Source organism: Protopterus annectens, chromosome 5.part0, assembly GCF_019279795.1.
Source record: "Protopterus annectens isolate FY-2018-M chromosome 5.part0, PAN1.0, whole genome shotgun sequence".
Classification (NCBI taxonomy): Eukaryota; Metazoa; Chordata; order Ceratodontiformes; family Protopteridae; genus Protopterus; species Protopterus annectens.
In genome coordinates this window covers 412,035,097-412,058,654 of record NC_056735.1, presented here as the reverse complement: position 1 = coordinate 412,058,654, position 23,558 = coordinate 412,035,097, and the positions used below count along the sequence as shown (strand labels likewise).

Here is a 23,558-nt window from a genome sequence, read left to right as displayed (position 1 = left end):
GATTCTGGCCGACCTCGGGCTGCCTGCCGGCAGGATCACCCTACAGTTATGACTGTAACAGTGAAGACACTCGAACATCTACATTTATGGTAGGTGTACACAACTGTACTTTCTTCGTGTTTCACTGTTGCCGTCATCACATTTGGGGCTATCCCTGCCAGGGTAGCCCTCGGCCGGCCCGAATACTGGAGGCTTAGTATTTCTGCATCGGTTGCTGTCGCTTCAGGACTGACGTCAGGTCGTCAGTAGTATAAAGTAAGGCAGCCGACGCCATTACATCAGTCTTTCTTGCCATGGAGCCCGATGCAGAAGCAGTTCGCACGAGTGCCGGAAGGCTGCTACCCGAGTTTCATCTTCCATATTGAAGCTGAAGTCTTCTAAAGCTAAATACCCATTGGGGATCCTTTTTTCTTGCACTAACCAATGTCAGAAAAAGTTAAAAATCATCTCGCCTCTGGAAAGCAAATACCACCCCGAGACTTTCATTCTTACTGTGTCATTTGCTTAGGCACAGACCATGACGTCCCCCGCTGTCGCTTTTGTGCTTTATTCAATACCAGAACTATACGTTGGGCCCTTATTGTAGCTATTTTTACTTACAGTCCTCGAATTCCGATATGGCTTTGGTAAGACATCCGACAGCAAATCTTCCGGAAAAATGTAAGAATAAAGACAAGACTGCACAGGTCCAAGCCTACCGACTGTGCTTCCCTTAAGCTAGTAGTCAGTTCTCCGGTCCTCATTGAGGCACTTTCTCAACCCTTAATGCCTGCTTCTGTGGATTCGCAGGCCGCTACCGAGACCTTGTTGGAGTCCAGTATGCCGCAAAACTCTTCGACTAAGGATCCTGCGGTTGTCTCTCCCTTGGATGGGTCTAGAGCCGCTTAGCAGGCACTGGCTTCTGAGGAAGTACTTTGCACTACCGATTCTCGACACAAACCGATTACTTCTTTCGCTTCTACCATTCTTTCGAAAACGACCGAGTTTCTAAGGCCCAGGGTACAAACCACATCCAAGAAACCAATGACCCACTCTCAGGCACTTGCTTTCTTGCCTCAGTCTCAAGTGCTTAACATGGTGGAAGAGCTTATGTTTATCAGGGGACGCCAAGCTACCCCTTCCAAAAGAGAGAGATCTGTCACCAGTAGTTTTGTCTAAACAGGAGTCTGATGACTCTGATGCATCTGAATATGAAGACATGGAACCCCTTTCTGCTTATGAGGATTCTGATACAGAGGATTTCATTCCCTCAGCCTCTCCACACAAGGACTTTTCCTTTGGGGAAACCTTTCATACCTTAAGGGAGTATTTCCAATGGGAATGTCAGGACTACCATCAGTCTAAAAAGAGACTCCGAGAATTCTTAGATCTTCCACAGCACGGACCCCTGGCCATTCCCCCAGTCCTGGATGTTGTGGAAGATGTTTTCCTGGAATCTAGTTTGACTTCTGACACCCTACCTCCTGCACCCAGAAAACCTGACAGGTACTACAGAGTCCCTGACTCTCGAATTTATTTTCAAAAATCCTATTGCTGACCCTGAGGTAATTTCTCAAGGGCCTAAAGGTATTAAAGTAGCCTCTGCTAAGAATCCCACCCTCTCGGATAGGGATTCCCGAGCACTAGACAGATGTGGTAAAAAAGTATACACCTCTGCTACTCCTGGTATCAAAGCACTAAATTGCCAGTTCCATATGCTAAAATTTCAGGAACATGCCATGGAACTCCTCAAACAAAAAGTGTCTTCCTTTCCTGCTTGTGCAGAATCTAAAGAGTTACAAGAGTTAATGCATTCTGCAAGTCAAGTAAATAACCACACCATACACTGCGGTTTTAATGCCCTAGAAGCTTCTTGCAGGGCAGCAGTCACTGGTGTTCTGTCCTTGGAAGGCATTCATGGCTTAAGGAACAGCCCTTGCCAGACCATGTTAAATCTAAATTGTTCGATGCAGCCTTGCACAAAGACAACTTATTTGGCACTAAGGCAGAGGAGGTCTTAAAAAAGATGGAAGAAAACGCTAAATCTATGCAGACCGTTAAGGATTTCTTACAGGTCCAGCCACCCAGGTTCAGTAGGCATTGCCCCTCCAAGCACTGGTCTTTTCCTGCTCCCACCAGGTCAGTTTAGCCCAGACCCCCCCCCCCTCCCCAAGACAGCAGCCACAAGGAATGTAGAGATCAAAACAGTGGAATTCCTCCACTTCAAAAACAGGGAATTCTAAGCCACCCCCTCATGGTAACAACTCACAATGACTCTTCACCACCACTCCTCACTCTGCCCACCTTCACTTACCCCTAGGAGGAAACCTCTACTTTCACGCAAGCACCTAGGCCATCATTACCAGCGACTGCTGGGACCTCAACATAGTGTCCAGGGATACAATTTTTTTCCCACACTCTTCCAACCCCAAAAAGGTTCCCAGATCTACCTCCAAGCCAGTGGTCAGAGGTGCAAAAGCAAGTCCTTTCCCTGCTCTCTATGAGGGCAATAGAGCACATTCTTGCAGAGCAAAAAGGCCAAGGGTTCAATTCCAGACTTTTTCTGATACCCAGAAAAGAGGGCACCTGGTGCCCCATCCTCGATCTATCCATTCTAAACACCTTCCTGGTGATACCAAAATTCAAAATGCTCGCCCTCCAGCAACTGCTACCCATGCTCTCCAAGGATGCTTGGCTTGCCACCCTAGACCTAAAAGAGGCCTACCTGCACATTCCTATCAAGGAGTCATGCAGGAAATACCTATGTTTCAGGGCAGGATCTCTGCACTTCCCTTTGGCTTATCTACTGCTCCCAGAGTTTTCACAAAATGTCTGGCTCCCTCCATTGCCCTTTGCAGACAAAGGAATATCCAGATTTACCCATATTTGGATGACTGCCTAATTCAGGCAGACAGGAAAAGCTGCTCAAGCACCTGGCCTTTGTAATGTCCCCCACTGACTTGCCTAGGGTACACTATCAACAAAAGGAAATCCAAACTAGTACCCACTCAAAGGATTATATTCCTGGGAGCAAGCCTGGACACAGCATCCCAGATGGCATTCCTTACACCAGAAAAGCATACTTATCTGGCAGCCTACTTCTCTCAACTAGCCACCAGACCCCAGTTATCTGCAAGGAAAATCCTGCAAGCTCTGGGGTTTATGGCATCTTGCATTCTTCTCATTCCATATGCCAGACTGCATATGAGGAAACTTCAGTGGTACCTAAAAAGCCTTTGGTATCAACACACTCGGGACCTAGAAACTCTTATACCCATAATCCCTTGCCTAAGGAAAGATTTTCTTTGGTGGGCAGCAGCATGCTCCCACAACAATGGACTACCTTTCTCCCCCTCTTCCCCCGCTGCCCAGACCCTCACCACAGATGCATCAGACTGTACTTGGGGTGCACATCTGGATGCCAGGTGCATACAGAGTCAATGGAGCCCACAGCAAATCCATCTGCACATCAACCAAAAAAAGATGTTAGCTGTTCAGCACGCATCGACAGCTTTCAGGCCCCTTCTCTCCCCAGGGGCTCTCCTGATCAAAACAGACAAACACCACTGTGATGTGGTATATCAACAAGCAGAGAGGGACTTACTCCTACCCTCTATGCAGGATGGCCATGACCCTTTGGCACACAGCCTCTGCCATGCAACTACACCTGTTATCTCAATTCCTGCCAGGTTCTCTAAACTCTATGGCAGATCACTTAAGCAGAAGTCTTCTAGACCCACACGAGTGGCAGCTAAAAGAACCTTCACCCTAATAACTGAGAAATGGGGCACCCTGAAGGTCGACCTCTTTGCCTCCCACACCAACCATCAGCTCAAGTTCTGCACCAGGGAGCATCACGGCATGGCTTGGAAAGTGGATGCCTTGTCCTTCCCCTGGGTCAGTCTGTCAGACTATGCCTTTCCTCCACTACCTCTCATTACCAGGGTACTGCTCAAAATAAGGGAGGAAAAACCAAGGACAATTCTTACTGCTCCAGACTGGCCTCGCCAGCACTGGTACCCACTGCTGCTCAGCCTGTCCCTACTGCCACCATGGCATCTCACTCAGACCCCAACCCTCCTGACCCAGAGGGAAGGAGAATTCATACATCCCCAATTGCAGACCCTCAGTTTGGCAGCTTGGCTTATTCCCTCACCACTGATCATCAATCTGCCAACCTCAGTAAGCAGGTACTGAATGTTATACGTGAGGCCAGACACCCTAGCACTAGAAAGTCTTATGCTGACAAATGGAAAAGGTTCTGCACCTGGATTCAGGCTAAGGGAGCCGATATGACACAGCCCTCCCTCCCTCTCATCCTGGATCACATAGCTGACCTGCTACACTGTGTCTTTTTCCTCTATTAAAATTCATGTCTCTGCTATCTCTGCTCATTTCCCCACTGAGCATCCCCATTTCTCACACCCTCTGATCAAACAATTCCTAAGAGGGGCTAGCAACTTGAGGCCACCCAGAAGAGCACCCACCCCAGCTTGGGGCTAGCAACTTGAGGCCACCCAGAAGAGCACCCACCCCAGCTTGGGGCTAGCAACTTGAGGCCACCCAGAAGAGCACCCACCCCAGCTTGGGGCTAGCAACTTGAGGCCACCCAGAAGAGCACCCACCCCAGCTTGCGATCTTATCTTTGTGTTGAAAAAGTTCATCCTGCCCCCCTTTGAACCAGGATCTTCAGCAGAGTTAAAAAATTTCTCTCCTTGAAGACCGCTTTTCTTCTGGCCATCACTTCAGCAAGAAAGGTCTCCAGCCTACAAGCACTCATGGCTGTGGAGCCCTTGATCATCTTCCATGCTGACAGGGTTTCCCTCAGGACTAACCCATCCTTCATGCACAAAGTGGTGTCCAGTGTGGCTGTCAACCAATCCATTCATTTGCCCACCTTTTCCCCTGACCCACAGAACAAGGGGGAAAGGATTCTGCACTCTCTAGATGTGCACAGACAGCTCACATTCTATGTTGACTGGACTAAATCATTTAGAAAGTCTGATCAGTTGCTGGTTAGCTTTGCTGCAAGGGCAGAGGGCAAAACCATCTCCAAACAGTTTCTAAATGGATAGCACACTGCATTCATTTATGTTAGAAGCAACATGGAAAGCCTCCCCCTAAGGGAGTCAGGACTCACTCCACCAGAGCAGCCTCCACCTCTGCAGCTTTCTTCAGAGGAGTCCCCACCAGGGACATCCTGGAGGCTGCCACCTGAACATCTGTTCACACTTTCACCAAACATTACCACCTGCCTGTCTTCTCCAAATCCAGGACAGGCTTTATCAGTGCAGTCTTGCAGGGCACCCTGGCCAGCCCCTAGTCTCCTTGACTGCCTCCACCCCTTTTCCTCAGCTTTGGGAATCAACCCAAATGTGATGATTGCAACAGTGAAACACGAAGAACATAGTACAGTTGTGTACACTTGCCATAAATGTAGATGTTCGAATGTATTCACTGTTTGCAGTCCTGGTTTCCCTCCCTCCGTCCCCCTCCTCTCTCTCTTTCTCTCTACCCCCTTACAAGGGACATTTTGGTATTTACTTTCTACTGGTGGGGTTCTTCCACCATAACCTGGCTCCCACTTGGGCGCTCCTGACAGGGCATGAAAAACTGATGTAATGGCATCGGCTGCCTTACTTTATACTACTGACGTCAGTCCTGAAGTGATAGCAACCAATGCAGAAATACTAAGCCTCTGGTATTTGGTCCGGGCGAGGGCTAACCTGGCAGGGATAACCCCAAATGTGATGACTGCAACAGTAAATACACTCGAGCATCTACATTTATGGTATGTGTACACAACTTTACTTTACTTTGGTTTCTGCTAAGATATGCAAGCCCTTTCTAAGAGGTACTATTTTACTTGGATCACATTGTAAAGCTCTTACTCCTCCTTGGGATTTGAGCCTTGTTCTGCAAGCCTTAATCCAGTCCCCCTTTGAACCAGCTGGAAAATGTGATCTTAAATTTTTGACCTGGGATGACCTTATTTCTAGTGGCTATTACCTTTGCCAGGAGAATTTCAGAACTCCAAGCATTGCCGTCTACACTTCCTTACTTGATTTTCAATAAGGATAGGGTGACATTAAGAACCATCCCTTCAGAATTCAGTATCAGTCAATCTATTAACTTACCCGTCGTCTTCCCCAAATTCAAAAACAAAGGTGAATATTATAGGTTCATAGGTTGGTACTGGGCTTATCTGCCCGAAGCATATATTAGCCCAGCCACGTTGTGCGGTATTCACCACCCCTTTAGTAGTTCCCTAGACCCTTGTACTAGCAGCTAGTACCCTTGGCCCCTATCTAGTAGTGCTGTTGGTGTGATTCCCGGTGTGAACTTTACCCATCCACTCATCAAGGTTCCTCTTGAAGAGTGATAGTGAGAGGCTCTGTCTTATGTAGATCGGGACCCTGTTCCATAGTAAGGGAAGTCTCTGAAGGAATCTATCCCTCCAGCATGTTCTATTCATTGTTGTGTTGAGGTTTATATCCCTAGAGCGTGTAGCTCGAGTAGATTTGGTTTTGCTAAGATGGAGCATGTTCAACAATTCTGGGTTGGACATGGCTTTGTACGTTAGACAGAGATCGTCTCTGAGAAAGCGGTATGCAACAGAGAACAGTCTTAGCTTTTTCATTCGTGCTGCATAGGGCAACTGTTTGATGCCACTAATCCTCTTGGTTAGGTACCTCTGTGGTCACTCCAGCTGCTGGAGATATCTAGCCAGGTACATTCCAATTGGTGCATTGTACTCGATAATGGGTCTGATGAGGGAAGAGTAGAGGGGCACCATTACATCCTTAGATCTTGATGCGAACCCTTTCGTGATCAGATGGGTCACACAGAAGGATTTTCTAACCACTTTGGCAACATGGTTATCAAAGGAAAGCTGACTATCTACTAGGGTCCCTAGAGCCCTTATTATTTCTGCAGATTTCAGGGGATTACCTCCTATGTTGTAGTTTGCGGGTACTCTGTTTTTTCCAAAGGGGATTACTACGCATTTTTTTGCATTTAGCTTGAGACCATGGCTTTGACACCATGCATCAGTCTCATTTAGGCCCTTCTGTGGGATCTCCATGTCGGCTGGAGACTCTATTATAGCACCCAGTTTGCAGTCGTCCGCAAACTTAGTCAGCCACAGCCCTTCCGTGCTTGTCTGTACTTCTGAGAAGTATATGCCAAACAGGAAGGGCCCCAGGACAGAGCCCTGAGGCACACCACTCGTTACTGGTCTGGATTCGGACATAGATCCCACTACTCTTACTCTATGGGATCTGTCTGAGAGCCAGTTTGCGATCCATCTTGTGATGTAAGGTTTTATGCCCAGGCTGGTGAGCTTATCAATAATACCTGAATGGGGAATGGTGTCAAATGCTTTAGCAAGGTCAAGGTAAGCCGTGTGTACCTCCTTTCCCTTATCTATAGCCTGAGTAACTGTCTAAAAGAAATCCACCAGGTTCAAGAGGCATGATCTGCCCTTGACGAAGCCGAACTGTGTGGGGTCCAGCGACTGGAGTTTCCCAGTCTCTCCATTTGAGTTCCATAATGATTCGCTTCATAGCCTTACAGATCAGACTGGTCAGGCTTATTGGTCGGTAGTTCCCAGGGTCAGTTGTGGCCCCACCCTTGTGTAGCGGGACCACCTTTGCCGTGCGCCATTCTGTGGGCACATATCCTGTGGAGAGGCTGAGACTGAACAGGGTATTAAGATGCGGGGTTAATTACTTTTGGAGCTCGCGTATGAGACAGCCTGGGACACCATCTGGTCCCATGGAGGCAGTGTTTTTAGCTTTAGATAGAGCCTTGTTAACCAACGTATCAGTAATAATTGGACTTGCACAATCCCCTGGAATGGTAATAGGCCCTGTAGGTGGTGAGGGAGGGGAGAAATTTGCACTGAATCTGTCAGCCAAGATGTTGGCAATGTCAGAAGGGTGAGTGTATTTTGTTCCATTTTGTACTAGCTCAGAACAGACCTGAGAGTTGCCATTTAGGTTTTTGACGTAGCCGTAGAAGGCCTTATGGTTATCTTTGGCATCCTTGGCAACTTTCTTTTCAAAATTAGCTTTAGTTGACTTGTTGAGGGCCCTCAATTTCTTACTAATGCTGATCAGGGATGATTTTTCTACTTGAGATTTTGTACAAGTCTCCTCTTATTGTAAAGTTTGCTTATGGCCGGGGTCCACCAGACTGGTTTCTTCTTGCTTGAGGAAGGAGTCTTGGTTTTATTTGGGATAGCACGGTCCATGCAATCCTGAAGATGCATATAGAGTGCATTGGTGTAGGATTCCGCATCCTGGGTATCATTATCCTTCTGCAAGGGAATAGTGAAGCTTTCCACTTCGGATGCAAGTAGTTTGAAGTTTGCTTTGGGAAAGGTTTTTGACTATGGTTTCTATGACTGGGGGAGGTGGAGGGGTGAGGATATCCAGGGTTATCAGTTTGTGTATGTTGCATTTACTAGATGTTCATATATAGACAGCTGTGTTTCTACTTATACAAAACTAAAGACATTAGAAAATCTGATCAATTGTTTGTCTTTTGCAGATAAATTGGGAAAGTCTGTCACAAAAGTGCCATTAGCAAGATGGATTACGGACTGCATAGCCTTTGTCTACAATAAATTAGGCATTCCATTACCAAGACCTTTAAAAGTTCACTCTACAAGATCTATGGCAACCTCTTCAGCATTTTTGTCCATCCATTCTGTGGATGACATATGCGCAGCTGCCACTTGAGCTAATCCTCATACCTTTACTTATTACAAATTGGATCTAGTCTTGAAGGGAAGAGAGCAGCCTTTGGTTCAGCCATGCTCAGGAATATCCTTCCTTAGAGTCCACCTGGGAAGTAAGGTAGCAGGGGACTCTGTCCCAATGGTTGAGGAATGAATGAAAATTGACATCAGATAAAGATGATGTGAAGTTGTTCAGTCTCGCCGTTCATTTTTACAAATGGGTTCGGAGCCGATCCCTCGGCTCTGAGTCGGCCACTTTCACAACCTTGAGGTTTTCGAGTAGCTTGAGGCCAAGTCCCTATCCCATGATGCTGTCTGCCTCACCCCAGATCTAGTTGTCGCTGCAACAGATCAGAGGTCGAGAGTGGAGCTCGAGCCAGTATTTTTCATCTTTTGTAGAATTTGTCTGTATATTTCTAGAGTAATTGTTTAGAAGTGTGTATTTTGTCACAGGTTATCAGTGTACTAGTCCTTTATCCCTTTTTGAGGTAAATCATCGTTTATAAAACGCTGTTCTTAGGCCTTTCATGGCCGCGTTTTAGTTGGTCCCTAATCCTGTTTACAGTGTCTATAACTGTATCTTCTTAGTGCTCCAGTGTTTTTCTTTATAGCTGTTGGTAGATATTACAGTTTGGTGTTAGCCTAACCAGGGTGCTTGTTTGTCTAGGCAGTTAACTGTTTGAATCTTTAACTGTTTACTTTACGGTTTGGCATTAGCCTAGCCAGTGTGTTCGTTTGCCTAGGCAGATGTTCTTCGTGTTTCACTGTTGCAGTCATTACATTTGGGTAATCTGCTGGCAGGTTGCCCTCAGTCAGCCTGAATATCAAAGTCTTGAGTCCTGTGTCGGTTGCTGTCTCCTCTTCCATGATGTCAGGTCGTCAGGGGTGTAAAACATGCAGCTGACGCCATTTTATTCAGTCTTTCCTGCCACGCGGTCCCCGAAGCAGAAGCAGTTCGCAAGTGCCGATTTGCTGACTCTTGAAATTTTCACATTCGAGTTTCAGAACCAAAGTCTTCAACTAAAGCTAAGTACCCCGTTGGGGAAACTTTTTCTTGCACCTTACCGATGTCAGTAAAAGTTAATAATTGCATTACTTGTGGGAAGCAAATACCTCATAAGGATTTTCATTTGTACTGTATTCCTTGTCTAGGCCCGGATCATAACGTGCCTTGCTGTCGTTTTTGTGCTAGATTTAACCAACGCACTATTAAGCATCGATATATTTTTGCTTCAAAATATTTTGCATCCAGATTTAATTGCGCTGAAATGTCATCGGTTAGCAGTCCAACTACCGGAGTTCACAAAAAACGCAAAGAAAAAGACAGACCGTCGAGGTCCAAAACAGACGACAAAGCTTCTCCTAAGCCGGTTCGCTGGTACTCAGTGAGGTGCTTTTGCAGCCCCTGATACCTGCTACTTTTGAGTCGCAGGCCTCTACCGAGACCCATGTGGAGTCCGGTATGCTGTGACATTCTCAGAGTATTGAACCTACGGATGTCTCTCCCTTGGATGAGTCTGGAGCCACTGAGCAGGCACCGGCTTCTGAGGGTGTTTTCAGGCCTCAACATTTTTATATAAAACTGAAGCCAGCTTCAAAAACAAGATAAAAAACATCTAAGTCTAAAAAGTGATGCATGAGCCACATGGTCAGGCCCCTGTGCCTAAAAAACAGATGATCAAAATGGCTGAGGACTTAATTACCTTGATCAGGGGTTACCAACTCCCCCCCCCTGCTAAGAGGCCTAGGCAAGACACTGATTATGAATCTTCAGATCAGGTTTCCATTTCTTCTATCAGGAATTTTCTCTTCCACCCTATGAGGATTCAGATGCAGAAGAATCCATCCCATCTGCATCTCCTCCTGAGGATTATTCTTTTGGTGAAACCTTGCATATCTTAAGGGAACATTTTCATTGGGAGAGTCAGGATTTCTCTGAAACAAAAAAGAGGCTTAGGGATTTCCTTCTCCTTCCTCAGCATAGGCCTTTGGCTGTACCTCCTGTATTAGACATTGTACTTTGCAATGTGGTTTTGATTCCTTGGAGGCCTCTTGCAGGGCCGCAGTTACTGGATCTGTGATTAGAAGGCATGCCTGACTCAAGGAGCAAAATCTGCCTGATCATGTTAAAGCTAAATTGTTGGATGCCCCTTTACAGCATGATACTCTGGTAATAAGGCAGAAGAGGTTTTAAAGAAAATGGAAGACAAAGCTAAATCTATGCAAACTGTAAGAGATTTCCTACAAGTGCAGCCACCCAGGTTCAGTAGGCACTGGCCTACTAAAAATTGGTCGTTTCCTGTGTCCAACAGAGCCTCTCAAGACAAGTCCAGGCTTTCAAAAGGCTCTAGATACCAATCTCAGGGTTCTTACAGGTCAGAGCAATGGGGTGCCTCCACCTCCAAATCTGGAGGAAACAAAGCACAACCCTACAGTAAGCAGTCTCAATGACTTCCCTCTACCTTCACCAAGCACTTATCTTTTGGCAGCCCCCTTGGGGGGAAAATTAACACTTCATGCTCAATATTGGCAGTTAATTACCCAGGACAAGTGGGTATTAAACATAGTATCCCAGGGTTACAGATTTAATTTCCATACTTTGCAAATTCCATTCAGTTGGCCAGATCTGCCACAAATTCAATGGGCAGAGGCTCAGAAGCAAGTTACGTCCCTCATGGATATGGGGGCTATTCAGCCAGTACCAGAACAGGAAAAAGGACAACGTTTTTATTCAGGACTGTTCCTGGTACCCAGAAAAGACCATGCCTGGCGTCCAATACTGGACTTATCGATTTTGAACACATTCCTGGACATTCCAAAATTCAAAATGCTGACTTTACAACAGCTACTGCCTATGCTGGGCAGGAACGCTTGGTTAGTGACTCAAGACTTAAAAGAGGCATACCTGCATATCCCAATAAGGGAATCATGCAGAAGATACCTCCGCTTCAAGGCAGGTTTTTTGCATTGCCAATTCTCTGCACTGCCCTTTGGCTTATCTACTGCACCCAGGGTCTTTACAAAGTGCCTGGCACCAGTAATTGCATTTTGCAGACAAAGAAGCATACAAATTTATCCTTACCTGGACGACTGTCTCATTCAAGCAGAGAACAAGGACATTTTTCTTCAACATCTGGCATTTGTAAAAAGGCTTCTAACATGCCTAGGGTACACAATAAACGAAAATAAATCACAACTGTTACCCTCTCAAATAATTACATTCCTGGGTGCAAGCTTGAATACAACTGCCCAGATGGCTTACCTTACTCCAGACAAAGCCAACTGACTATTTACTTCAAACAGATGGCAACAAAAACCCAGTTATCTGCAAGACAAATTCTGCAGGCTTTAGGGTTCATGGCATCCTGCATTCTACTAATTCCATATGCAAGACTGCATATGAGGAAACTTCATTGGTACCTAAAACGTTTATGGGAGTCAACATTGTCACAGTCTGGAAACAATGATTCCTCTCATTCCCTGCCTACAACAGGAGTTTCTTTGGTGGGCAGAGACATGCCGCCAAAACAAGGGACTGTCATTCACTCTACCTCCTGTCACACAAACCCTAACTATAGACGCATCAGACTATGCTTGGGGGGGCCCACCTGGTGCATCTGCATATCAACCAGAAAGAGATGCTAGCTGTTCAAAATGCTCTGACAGCCTTCAAGGACTTACTTCATCCAGGACAACTACTGATAAAGACAGACAACACCACAGTTATGTGGTACATAAACAAGCAGGGGGGTACACATTCCTACCCCCTTTGCAGTCTAGCCATGGCATTGTGGAACACAGTCTTGACTTACCAAGTATATCTTCAAGCTCAATTCCTGCAGGAAAACAAAATACTCTGGCAGACAACCTAAGCAGAAATCTTATGGACCCACACGAGTGGAAACTGGATCCACAAATCTTCAACATGGTAACACAGAAATGGGGGAGCCCAGACATAGATCTATTTGCCTCTCCCCAAAATTCGCAGACAAGCATGGAAAGTGGATGCCCTATCCTTCAGTTGGAAAAACCTGTCAGTCTATGCCTTTCCCCCTCTGCCTCTTCTCTCCAAGGTCTTACTAAAGGTCAGACAGGAAAAAACAAAAATGATCCTAATTTCTCCGGACTGGCCTCGCCAGTACTGGTACGCAATTCTAAGGAATATGTCTCAGCTCTCTCCTTGGCACTTGCCTCATATACCTCATCTACTGTCTCAGCAGAGCAATCAAATTCTGCACATTCAGCTCCAAACTCTGAACCTTGCAGCATGGTTGATTATTTAATTATTCAAACAACACCTCTCAGTAAATCTGTGAGGGATGTCATTTTGGAAGCCAGAAGGCCTTGTACTAGAAAATCTTATGCTGGTAAATGGAAGAGATTCTGTGCTTGGAACCAAGCACAAGGAACAGACACAGCAAAACCAAATATCCCTCAGATTTTACATTACTTGACTGAGATGCTTGACAAGGGCCCATCTTTTTCTTCAATAAAAATCCATGCCTCTGCCATCTCGGCTCATTACAACACGGGGCCTCCCATCTTTTCTCATCCTCTGCTAAAACAATATCTTAGAGGGGCCAAAAATTTAAGGCCTTCCAGAAGATCACCAACTCCTGCATGGAACCTCAATTTTGTGCTGGAAAAACTCACCCTGCCTCCTTTTGAACCAGCAGCTACTGTGGATATAAAATTTTTATCTTGGAAAACAGCTTTCCTTTTGGCAATCACTTCAGCAAGAAGGGTTTCAGAACTACAGGCTCGCATGGCTGTGGAGCCTTTTATTACCTTTTACCCAGACAGGGTGTCCCTCAGGACCAATCCTTCCTTTATGCCTAAGGTGGTGTCCAGTGTGGCTCTTAACCAAACTATTCACCTGCCAACATTTTACCCAAATCCGCAGTACATGGGGGAGCGGATTCTGCATTCATTGGACATACACAGACAACTAAGATTCTACTTAAACAGGACCAAATCTCTAAGAAAGTCTGAGCAACTACTGGTGGCATTTGCTTCAGGATCAGAGGGGAAGGCTATATCAGAGCAGACTATTTCTAAGTGGATAAGCCACTGCATTCGTTTCTGCTACTTGCAACATGGTAAACCTTTGCCCAAGAGAATCGGGTCACATTCCCCCAGGGCTGCCTCTACATCAGCAGCCTTTCTCAGAGGAGTTCCAACCAAAGACATTCTAGAAGCTGCTACTTGGAGCTCTTGTCATACCTTCACAAAGCCTTATCATTTGCCTCTCTTCTCCAAGTCCAGGGCAGGCTTTGCCACTGTAGTTCTGCAGGGGCTTATAGCCAATCCTAATGCTATTTAGTTGTATTATCCCATCCATAGCTTTGGGATTCTACCCAAATGTAACGACTGTAGCAGTGAAACACTAAGAACATAGTACAGTTGTGTACACTTACCATGAATGTAGATGTTCGAGTGTATTCACTGTTGCAGTCCTGGTTACCCACCCGCCATCCCCCTTTTCTATAGCTTCTTTTTCCTTCACTATATTCTACAGCCTTTGTGGTGTATTTGCTTTTAGATGAAGGTAAAGTTTGTTGCTAAAAGTGCATTTACATATATTGCTGTTTATTTATATATGTATATATATATATATATATATATGTGTGTGTGTGTATAACATTTTTTTTTTTTTTTTGCTCCCCATTTGGGGGGCACCTGACATCTGGGGCAAGAAAAACTGAATAAAATGGCGTCGGCTGCATGTTTTATACCCCTGATGTCATGGAAGAAGAGACAGCAGCCATCGCAGGACCCAAGACTTTGTTATTCAGGCCGACTGAAGGCAGCCTGCCAACAGATATATATATATATATATATATATATATATATATATATATATATATATATATATATAATAGGTATTCGGTTATTTCTTTGAATTATGGCTGATCATAAGGGCAAAAAATGTCAATTACTGATTTACAGGTTTCCTGTGTTTATCATCTGGGTGCAGTCCATCTGCAGGAGGACTGCTGCATTTGTCGTTCGTTCAGCAGCAGAGTCTTGTTAGAACGTAGGGGAAAGTTAGTGGATAGGGGGTTGTTGAAACCTGATTTTCAGGATGCTCTTGATAAGGCTGACCAGACTTCTAAATCTTCGAAGGGATCTAAATCTTCGAAAGCTTCTTCGGAGCCGAAGTCTTCTGCTCCGAAATTGGCTGAGAAGATGCAGTCACCGGTTCCACAGTCCTCGGAACCGAGCACCAAGCTTGTTTTTCGGAGCCGGTCTCCGAAAGTTTGAAATCACCAATTTTACAGTCAGTGGCTTCATCTATCCCTTCAACTCATTCTTTGAGGAACCTCTCTAATGTGGATGTGGACCGAGTGCAGCAGAGGCTCCTCCAGTATCCGGCATTAACCAATGTGTTGTCTGCACCGACCCAACCGGTCTCGGAGCTGAAGACTTCCTTACCTACTGTCTGCTCCTCCTCCAAGCCGAGCAGTGCCTTCAGAGCCGGAGGAGGTAAAACCGATGATTGTGGAACCCTCGGAGCCAAGGCCTGTTCCAGTGCCATCGACTCAGACTACTTTGATGCTGTTCGAGGAGTCTGGGAGCAGACACTCTCTGGTCGGCTCCGAGGAGGGGGGGGCTTGAACCTATGGGTTGGTTCCGACCCTTCCACTCAGAGCTTCGGCATGGATGAGCTCGGCTCCTTCCTCTGGGTCGGAGGCCACTGTTTCGGCGCCAGGGAAGTTACCATTTTCTAAGGAACCAGCTGCTTCCTCGCAGTGGAGCCTTCCATGCCATGAGGACAGTTATGTCTTCTAAGACACTCACTTCATCAAGGCCTACTTCCTTATTCCCGAAAGTGCTGCTTTCTACCTCTGCATCACAGGTCCCTTTAAAGCGTCGAGACCCAGAGCCTCAGGTAGCCCCATTGGGTGACCCATGTTCTAATGAGACCTCACCAGAATCTCCCACTGATGAGGTTCCCAGGAAGAAGCTTTGCAAGAGGAGGCATTTAGACTCCCCAAAGGAGTCTGTGACATCAGATATTGACTTAGGGGAGTCAGAAGGGTCCCCACGGTCCCCCTTGGAGGATATCTCTTTTGCTAATATCCTAGAGATCCTAAGACAGAGGAGTGGCTGGCAGTCCGTTAGCCCTACTGATGATGAGTTGGTGCTTCTGAAGGCCTTTGGGTCTCAATCCTTCACCCCCTGGGTGACTCCATCCTTTGATGAACGGATGGATTTTGTTACTCGAAAGGCATGCGAGTCTCCTGATACTGTGGAACCTGTCCCTCGGAGACCCAACAAGTTTACTGCATCGCCACAGGACAAAATGTTTCTTACCAAAGGAGTGCCATGGTGGTGGCAGCTGCCACTAAGAAAGAGATGTCTGAAACCTCTTCTACTGTCCATCATCCTAATAGAGATTCCAGGATTATGGACAAGTATGAGAAACGCATTTTTAGTTCAGCGACTTTTGCTATGCGATCGCTCAACTATTTGACACATTTTACCAGACTTTAGAGAGATCTCCTTAAAGAGCTTGGAGATACTCTACATAGTATTACAGCTAATAGCGTTCCTGATAAGGTGAGATCCCAGCTCAATTCCCTTAATTCTATAGTTAACTCGTCCATGCGCCTCATTTCTTATGCAGCTGACGGCACGAGTCTGGCAGCGGGTTCAGGAATAGCTCTTCGGAGACATTCCTGGATGCGCTTATGCTCCTTTGCGGAAGCCTTTCAAGTCTTCCTTTGTTACTATCCCATTTGATGGCTTGTCCCTTTTTGGGCCTAAAGTCAAGGAGACCCTCACTAGGTGTGAACAAGATGGAAAGACACTGCCGTAGGAGTCTGTTTTTCCACCCCTAATAGACCTTACCCCAAAGGGCAAAAGAGAGGAAAAATGTGAATCCGCAAGTCCCAAGGAGCCTTTCAGAACACACGCAGTGAACCCTCCCTCCAGGAGCAGAGGAGAGGGTAATAATGGAAGCCGACACCCAGGCGGCAGAGGGGGGTCCACAAAACCAGGGTGACAGGGATCAGTTCTTTGGCAAGCCCTACCAGCGCTCCTGAAAGGAGGCCCGACTGTCCTACACTGGAGGCAGTCGAGGGTCGCTTGTCTTTGTATCCAGATGCCTGGCTAAAAATTACAAAAGATTCTTGGGTACAAAGCTTTATTACCAGAGGATATGTCATTCCTTTCACAGAACCTCCCTCCGTACGAAAGAAAATCCCAGATGTTCCACCCAGTCTTGGGGTTCAAGCAACCATAGAGATTCAAAGGTTGCTGGAAAAAGTCATCCAGGCAGTCCAGATAGGATACGGAACCTACTCCAGATTATTTTTAGTTCCAAAGAAAACAGGGGACTGGAGGCCCATCTTGGACCTCAGCAAACTCAACACTTTTGTAAAGAAGAAGTTCCGGATGGTCACACTTCACTCCATTCTCCCGTTTCTAGGAATGGGCGATTGGATATGCTCTGTAGATCTCAAGGATGCGTACTATCATATCAAAATGGCCAGACCCTCCAGAGATCACCTGCATTTCCGGCTGGGAGCCAGTCGTCATCAGTTCCGAGCACTGCTTTTTAGTCTCACAACAGCCACCAGAGTGTTTACCAAATGCATGGTATTGGTTACGGCTCACCTGAGGTGTCTAGGATTCCAAATGTTTCCGTACCTGGATGACTGGCTCCTCACCGCCACCTCCAGGCATCAACTAGTTAAATCCAGGAATCACACTCTAAAACTGTGTTCTCAGTTAGGAATTACTATAAATTTCTTCAAGTCTGCGTTGTCACCATCGCAGAGTATTTCCTTTATCGGAAAAGATTTAGACACCACCATCATCATGATAAAACTGCCACTGGAAAGAATAGTCACACTTCGGCAACAGGCATCAGACATTCTGCCACAAAAAAAGTACCAGCCTCTCAGGTTTTGAAACTACTAGGTACTATGGCAGCAACACTCATAGCAGTTCCTCTAGGGCACATGATAATACTTCAATGGTTACTCTTCACCCAGTGGTCTTGCCACCAACTTCCGATGTCATTCTTGATAATCATTACAGATTCATGCAAAAAGGATCTTTAATGGTGGTTGACCAGCCACCATTTAACAGCAAGTCATCCATTTGTTCTTCCCCCGCCATCAGCCACGGTGACCACGGACGCTTCTCTGATGGGGGGGGGGGGGCTTTTTCAGGGAAGAATAGCCCAAGGCAGCTGGTCAGAGAGAGAGAGTCACAATTGCACATCAATGTCCTGGAGATGAGAGCAGTACTTTTGGCGGTGCAGTACTTCCAATACTCTCTTCCTCTGGGAACGATTGCGATTCAGACCAACATGTCAGTAGTCTGGTATATCAACAAGAAATTGGGAACCAAGTCTTAACCCCTGTGTTGAGAGGCCTTAAGAGTCTGGCAGTGGGCTGTATCCACCGGGCGCTTTCTGATAGCGATGCACATCCCAGGGAAATCCAGTGTGATCGCGGACAAACTAAGCAGAGCCATTCTGATGCCGCATGAGTGGTCCCTCAAAGATGATGTAGCGAAGAAGATTTTTCACAGATGGGGCCAGCCTTGCTGTGACCTGTTTGCATCCCACATGAATGGCAAATGCAGAGGTTACTTTGCCCTGAATCCCCCACCAGGGGAAAACCCAAGGGATTCTGTCGTACACGTTTGGCCCCTTGGTCTCCTGTATGCATTTCCACCCATTCCCCTGATTCCAAAATCTCTGCAGAAAGCCAAAGCCTTGGGGAGGACTGTAATTCTGATAGGCCCCGTATTGGCCTCAACAGATTTGGTTCCCCTTCCTTCGACTCTACGAACTAGAGGAACCTTGGATTCTGGACCCAGTTCCAGATCTGCTGACACATTCATCAGGGGCTCTTCATCCTTCCCTTCACTCCCTCAGATTGACAGCTTGGCTGCTCCGATTTCCAACATAGCCAGGTCCCACAATCTTTCCTCTGAGGTGCTGCATATCCTTGTATCCTCACATAAAGCTTCAACCAGAAAGTTATACGCAAGCATGTGGAAGTAGTTTACTTTCTGGCCTTCTCAAAATGATATTGACCCATACGTCGCCCCAGTTGCTAGCATATTAGAGTTCTTGACTAAGCTTTTTAATGAAGGTGCTGTGGCAGCTACCATACGTGTTCAATTGACTGCAATTTCAAATTTTCACCTTGGATCGGAAGGTTCTAATCTTATGTCTCACAGGTTATGTAGAGCCTTCTTAAAAGGAACCATACATCTCAGACCACCAGTTAGACAACCTTTCACTCCCTGGAACCTAAATTTTGTTCCATCTAGGATTATTCTTCCTCCATTTGAGCCTGCATCTTCCTGCCAACTAAAATTCTTGTCTTGGAAAAATCATTTTCTTGATGGCCATTGCATCAACACATAGGGTGTCCAAACTTCAGGCCTTATCTATTAAACCCCCATATTTGATTTTTCACCCTGACAGAGTTTTGCTCCAGACTTGACCCTTCCTTCCTTCCAAAAATATTTTTGGAGGCTAATCTAAATCAAACTATTGAACTCCCAACTTTCTTCAGTAACCATTCCAACAAGTTGGAGTATATGTTGCATGAACTTGATGTTCACAGACAACTCAGATTTTATTTGGATAGAACAAAAGAATTTAGAAAATCAGAACTTTTTATGTCTCATTCTGACACCAAGAAAGGGCTACCAGTGTCAAAAGTCACTCTTTCCAAATGGTTGACTGACTGTATAAAATTCACATGCCTAGACTGCTGTTGGACATATGTGCAGCTGCCACTTGGTCAAAGCCACATACCTTCGTTATGCATTACAAAGTAGATAAGGCCTCCAGGGACAGAGCTTCCTTTGGTTCCACTGTCCTCAGGAATATACTCCCCTGATCCACCCAGGATGAATGGTGCTTGGGATGCTACCCATTTGTAAGAATGAATGGCAAGATTGGACAACTTCACATGAAGTTACGTACTTGCCATAATGTTCCATGTGAGTTGTTCATCTCGCCTTCATTCTTACATTCCCTCCCGCCTACCACTCCAGGCTTCTCGAGGAACAAGTAAGAGATTTGCGGTCTGGTGGGTCTTTGTGTAGGATTTCTTACTCCGGCTGGAGTAATGTTCATGTTTTTCTTATATTGTATATGTTGGGATCAGCAAACTAGATTGGCCTCAAGCTACTCGAAAACCTCGAGCTTGTGAAAGCAGCCGACTCTGAGTGGAGGGATCGGCTCTGAACCCATTTGTAGGAATGAGGGCGAGATGAACAACTCACATGGAACATTATGGTAAGTACATAACTTCTTTTTATGTACTTACCACAATATTCTATCTATGTTGTCCATTTTCATTCTTCCTCAACTTCCCACCCACCAATGCCCAACCTTTGACATCTTGGACTTCTGGAAGAATGAGATGCTGTTAAGATACCACTGTGTCTTCTGTGGAGCCCCAGATATTGTTTTTCTTTGTTAGGAGCATTATTCATATAGTCACTATTTGTCATTTAGTAAACAATATCCAAAGTATGTTAGGGATTAATGCATTATGATGAGGGAGGAGTTCTAGAGTTATATTTGGCCATGAGCAGTAGTATTGGCTGAGTCGGATTCGCCAGATCCGAACCCAATGGTTGAGGAGGAATGAAAATGGACAACACAGATGGAATGTTATGGTAAGTACATAATTTCTTTTTCTGCATTGAATCCTGTCAGCCTGTATTTTGTCACTAACCACACAGCCCTCCCCCCAAAATAAATAAGAATCTTTCAAGTAATTTTGATTGCTGCAACAGTGATCCATATGAACAACATAGTATAGTTGTGTAAAGAGCTTGCTGTAGTAGTAGATGCACGAGTAGAACCACTGTTATTTTCCCTTCTTCCGTCCCGCAGATGTTTTCCCCTTTTCCCCTTGGGCGTTCTAGAGTTGGATTGGGTACCAGTTTAGTTCCCCCTCAAACACACACACAGCGTCCCATATCTTGCATTTGCAAGGGCTTTCTTTTTTTTTTTTTCCTTCTTCCTGGTATGACTGTTTCTGAAGTAGCTAGGATTTTGTAGGTTTTTCTAACTGGAAATTCGTAAAGCAAGGTCTTGTGAGGACTTCCTCCATTCCTGAGGAATCTTCCAAATGCTGAACAGAAAACCATTACTGAGGCTGCTTAGGCAGAAAAATAAAGATTGCTCATGTTGATGCCACTTTTATACTGGAAATGTGCTGACAACACAGAAAAGCTGACATTTTCTTGGTTAGAGGAAAAGTGGCAAAGTTCTAGATGTCTGGCATTCTGTGGCAGAAGTCCCAGTAGTTGTAATCACTGCAGCACTGATCCTACTTGTCCATCCATTACCCATTTTGTCCCATTTTTTTGTAAATGTGGATGGGTTGTGTCATTACCAGTGGTAATCATCTACAGCCAATGTTCAGACTGCTGGTTGGCTAGCCCTGTCATTGTGATTGTTCCATACCAGACAAACGTGCACACCCGTGGCCAATTTAGAGTTCCACCTACTGCATGTCTTTGGAATGCGGGAGGAAAACTGAACACCTGGAGAAAACCAGTGCAAACTCCACACAGAAGGCACCCCAGCCATGACCTGAACCAGCAAACCTCTTGCTGTGAAGCAACAGTGGTAACCCGTGCACCACTTTGCCACCCACTACTTGTGCATCTAGTATTATGGTAATTTCCTTACATAACTGTACTTATTTTCCTGAGTGTTTGCTGCATTTAATATGATTGTGGAGTTTTGTCACTTGAGGTCACCTTTGTTTCACTACACTGTTTCTGACAGGAGGGACCTTTTCTAGGTTAGGAGGCAGTCATAACTGATACTGGTGTTGGTAGGCTTGTCAGAAAGACTGTTTGAAAGGGGTTTTGGGGATCTTGGTGTTCGGTGCAGAGTGCAGTTGTTTCTTTTAAGGATAGTCATTGTATAAAGCTGTCTTACAATTTACTTTTATTTGTTAATTTTTGTATGTCATGTTTCAGCAAGTGATGCCATTGACTTTGGAAAAGGCCTGTGTAAATGTTATTTTCTATGTCAGCCCTGCCTCCTCTGTCTATTTTTTCCTTTTCATGTTCTTAGTTATTCTTAAGGTATGGGTGTTGTTCCTTTATGGAACTTAGTTTAGTCCTGCAACCTTGAATTTGGCAACAGTACTGCCATTTACAGGAGGGCCAGCCTGCAGTTCATATTCTGAAGAAGGGTGAAGTTATTTACACATTGGGTTGTAGGGCATCATATACGTTTTGGTTACATTTTGTGTTTTTGTACAATATTTGCCTCTATACTTGCCATACATCGGCAAGGGAGGCTGTCTTCCAGGCAGCTATGAGGGTGCTTTATGCTGTTACTGCCATCCCAGCCTAACCTTCCCTGGATGGTGACATGGACACTTTCATCACTACAAGAGCTCTCTAGTGCTCCTACATGTGCCTTCCGGAGCTACCACTTCAGCTTGAGTAGCCATTCCCAATCATCTTAGCACCGACTTCCTGCATTATGATATGCCTCCACTCTCCAGCAGATGCCCTTGTCATTAAAGCAGCAGAATGAGCCAGGCAGGCGCAGTCAAGCCCCCAAGCCATTAGTTGAACTTTGGTTGCCTGGGCTGTGGTAATGGCTTTATCCTTGTTTGCTAGGACAGGCTTTACTTGTTCATATTTAAAATATTTTCATGCTTTTCTCTTCTTCTGGATTTTATTGTGCTATTTTTCCTGGCTTCATTTTTCTTTTTATTTTAACAGATATTGCCTGTTGAGAACCTTAAAGCATTGTCAGTCACTGAAGGATGCCCTCATCAGTGCAGGAAAAGAGATTGTGTGGCATGGGCGTACAAAAGATGAACCTGCACATTACTGTAACATTTGTGAGGTTGGTGCATGTAGCAATATATTTGTATACCATTTTATAAAATAAGTAAATTTTGTGGTACATGTTTGTTAAAATGATTAAGAAGTTAAATGCTGCCTGAAACTCTAGTGAAACATTTTTCAAAATGTGTCTTTCATTATGCAGTTGTTACTTTTATGGTACTACTTAGATGATGTTCTTTGTGGTATTTTATTAACTTAATAACATTCTCACTCAGTAGAGATTTATAAGGATACGTTGACTGCTATTTGTCCAATCACAAATACTATGAAACAATTTTCACTGAATGCTGCCTTCAGCGAACACGTAGGTAAGCTTTTTTTGCAGGATGCAAGCATCTCCTTGCATCTCCATGTTGGGGCACCGTGACATATATTCCATCTCTACAGTCGCACAACAGTGGCAAAACGTATATATTCCACATTAAAAATATTTTCTTAAAATCACTTTCAGTTAAGGTATTGTCAGTCATACATACTGCAGTAGATTACCTGTCTGGCATCTGTCAGCATTCTTTTCTTTTGAATGTCTGACTTGTGCTGTTTAAGTAATGAATGATCTTCCCAATCAGTGCTGCAGCACTGATTTCTTGGTCTTCTACCATGCAGAAGCCTGCCACTGACCCGGTTTGCCGAGTCTTTGCACATCTCTGTTCAGACATCCGAAGACCAACATCCGGATGCCAGGGTATATGAGGAGCATCTGTCGGGTCCATCTTCATTTCTTTCCAGAAGTTCAGTTCAGTGCTCTGTGTTCAGCAGCCGTTTGCGGTCCATTGGCTGGCTTGCTTTTTTCCTCCAGATAAAACAGTTTTCAGATAAGTACCCTATTGGTGAATTTTTATTTCTTATTAATATTAAAAAAAAAAATTACTTTGAGTCCAATATGCAATCGACCCCTTTGATGTCTGCATGGCTGAAGGACTTTATTATCATTTGGATCCAGGTTCTCTGTGCAGGTCCTGGCTTC

General features: G+C 45.2%; 1 protein-coding gene across 1 annotated transcript in view; it reads left to right on the top strand.

Moving 5' to 3' along the window:
* KDM6A (lysine demethylase 6A) overlaps positions 1-23,558 on the top strand; it is a gene marked incomplete in the record, with an annotated part of 3,528,619 nt that overhangs the window by 3,474,429 nt on the left and 30,632 nt on the right. The window contains 1 exon segment of the mRNA XM_044072373.1: positions 22,463-22,589. Within this exon segment, the coding sequence (XP_043928308.1) occupies positions 22,463-22,589 (127 nt within the window).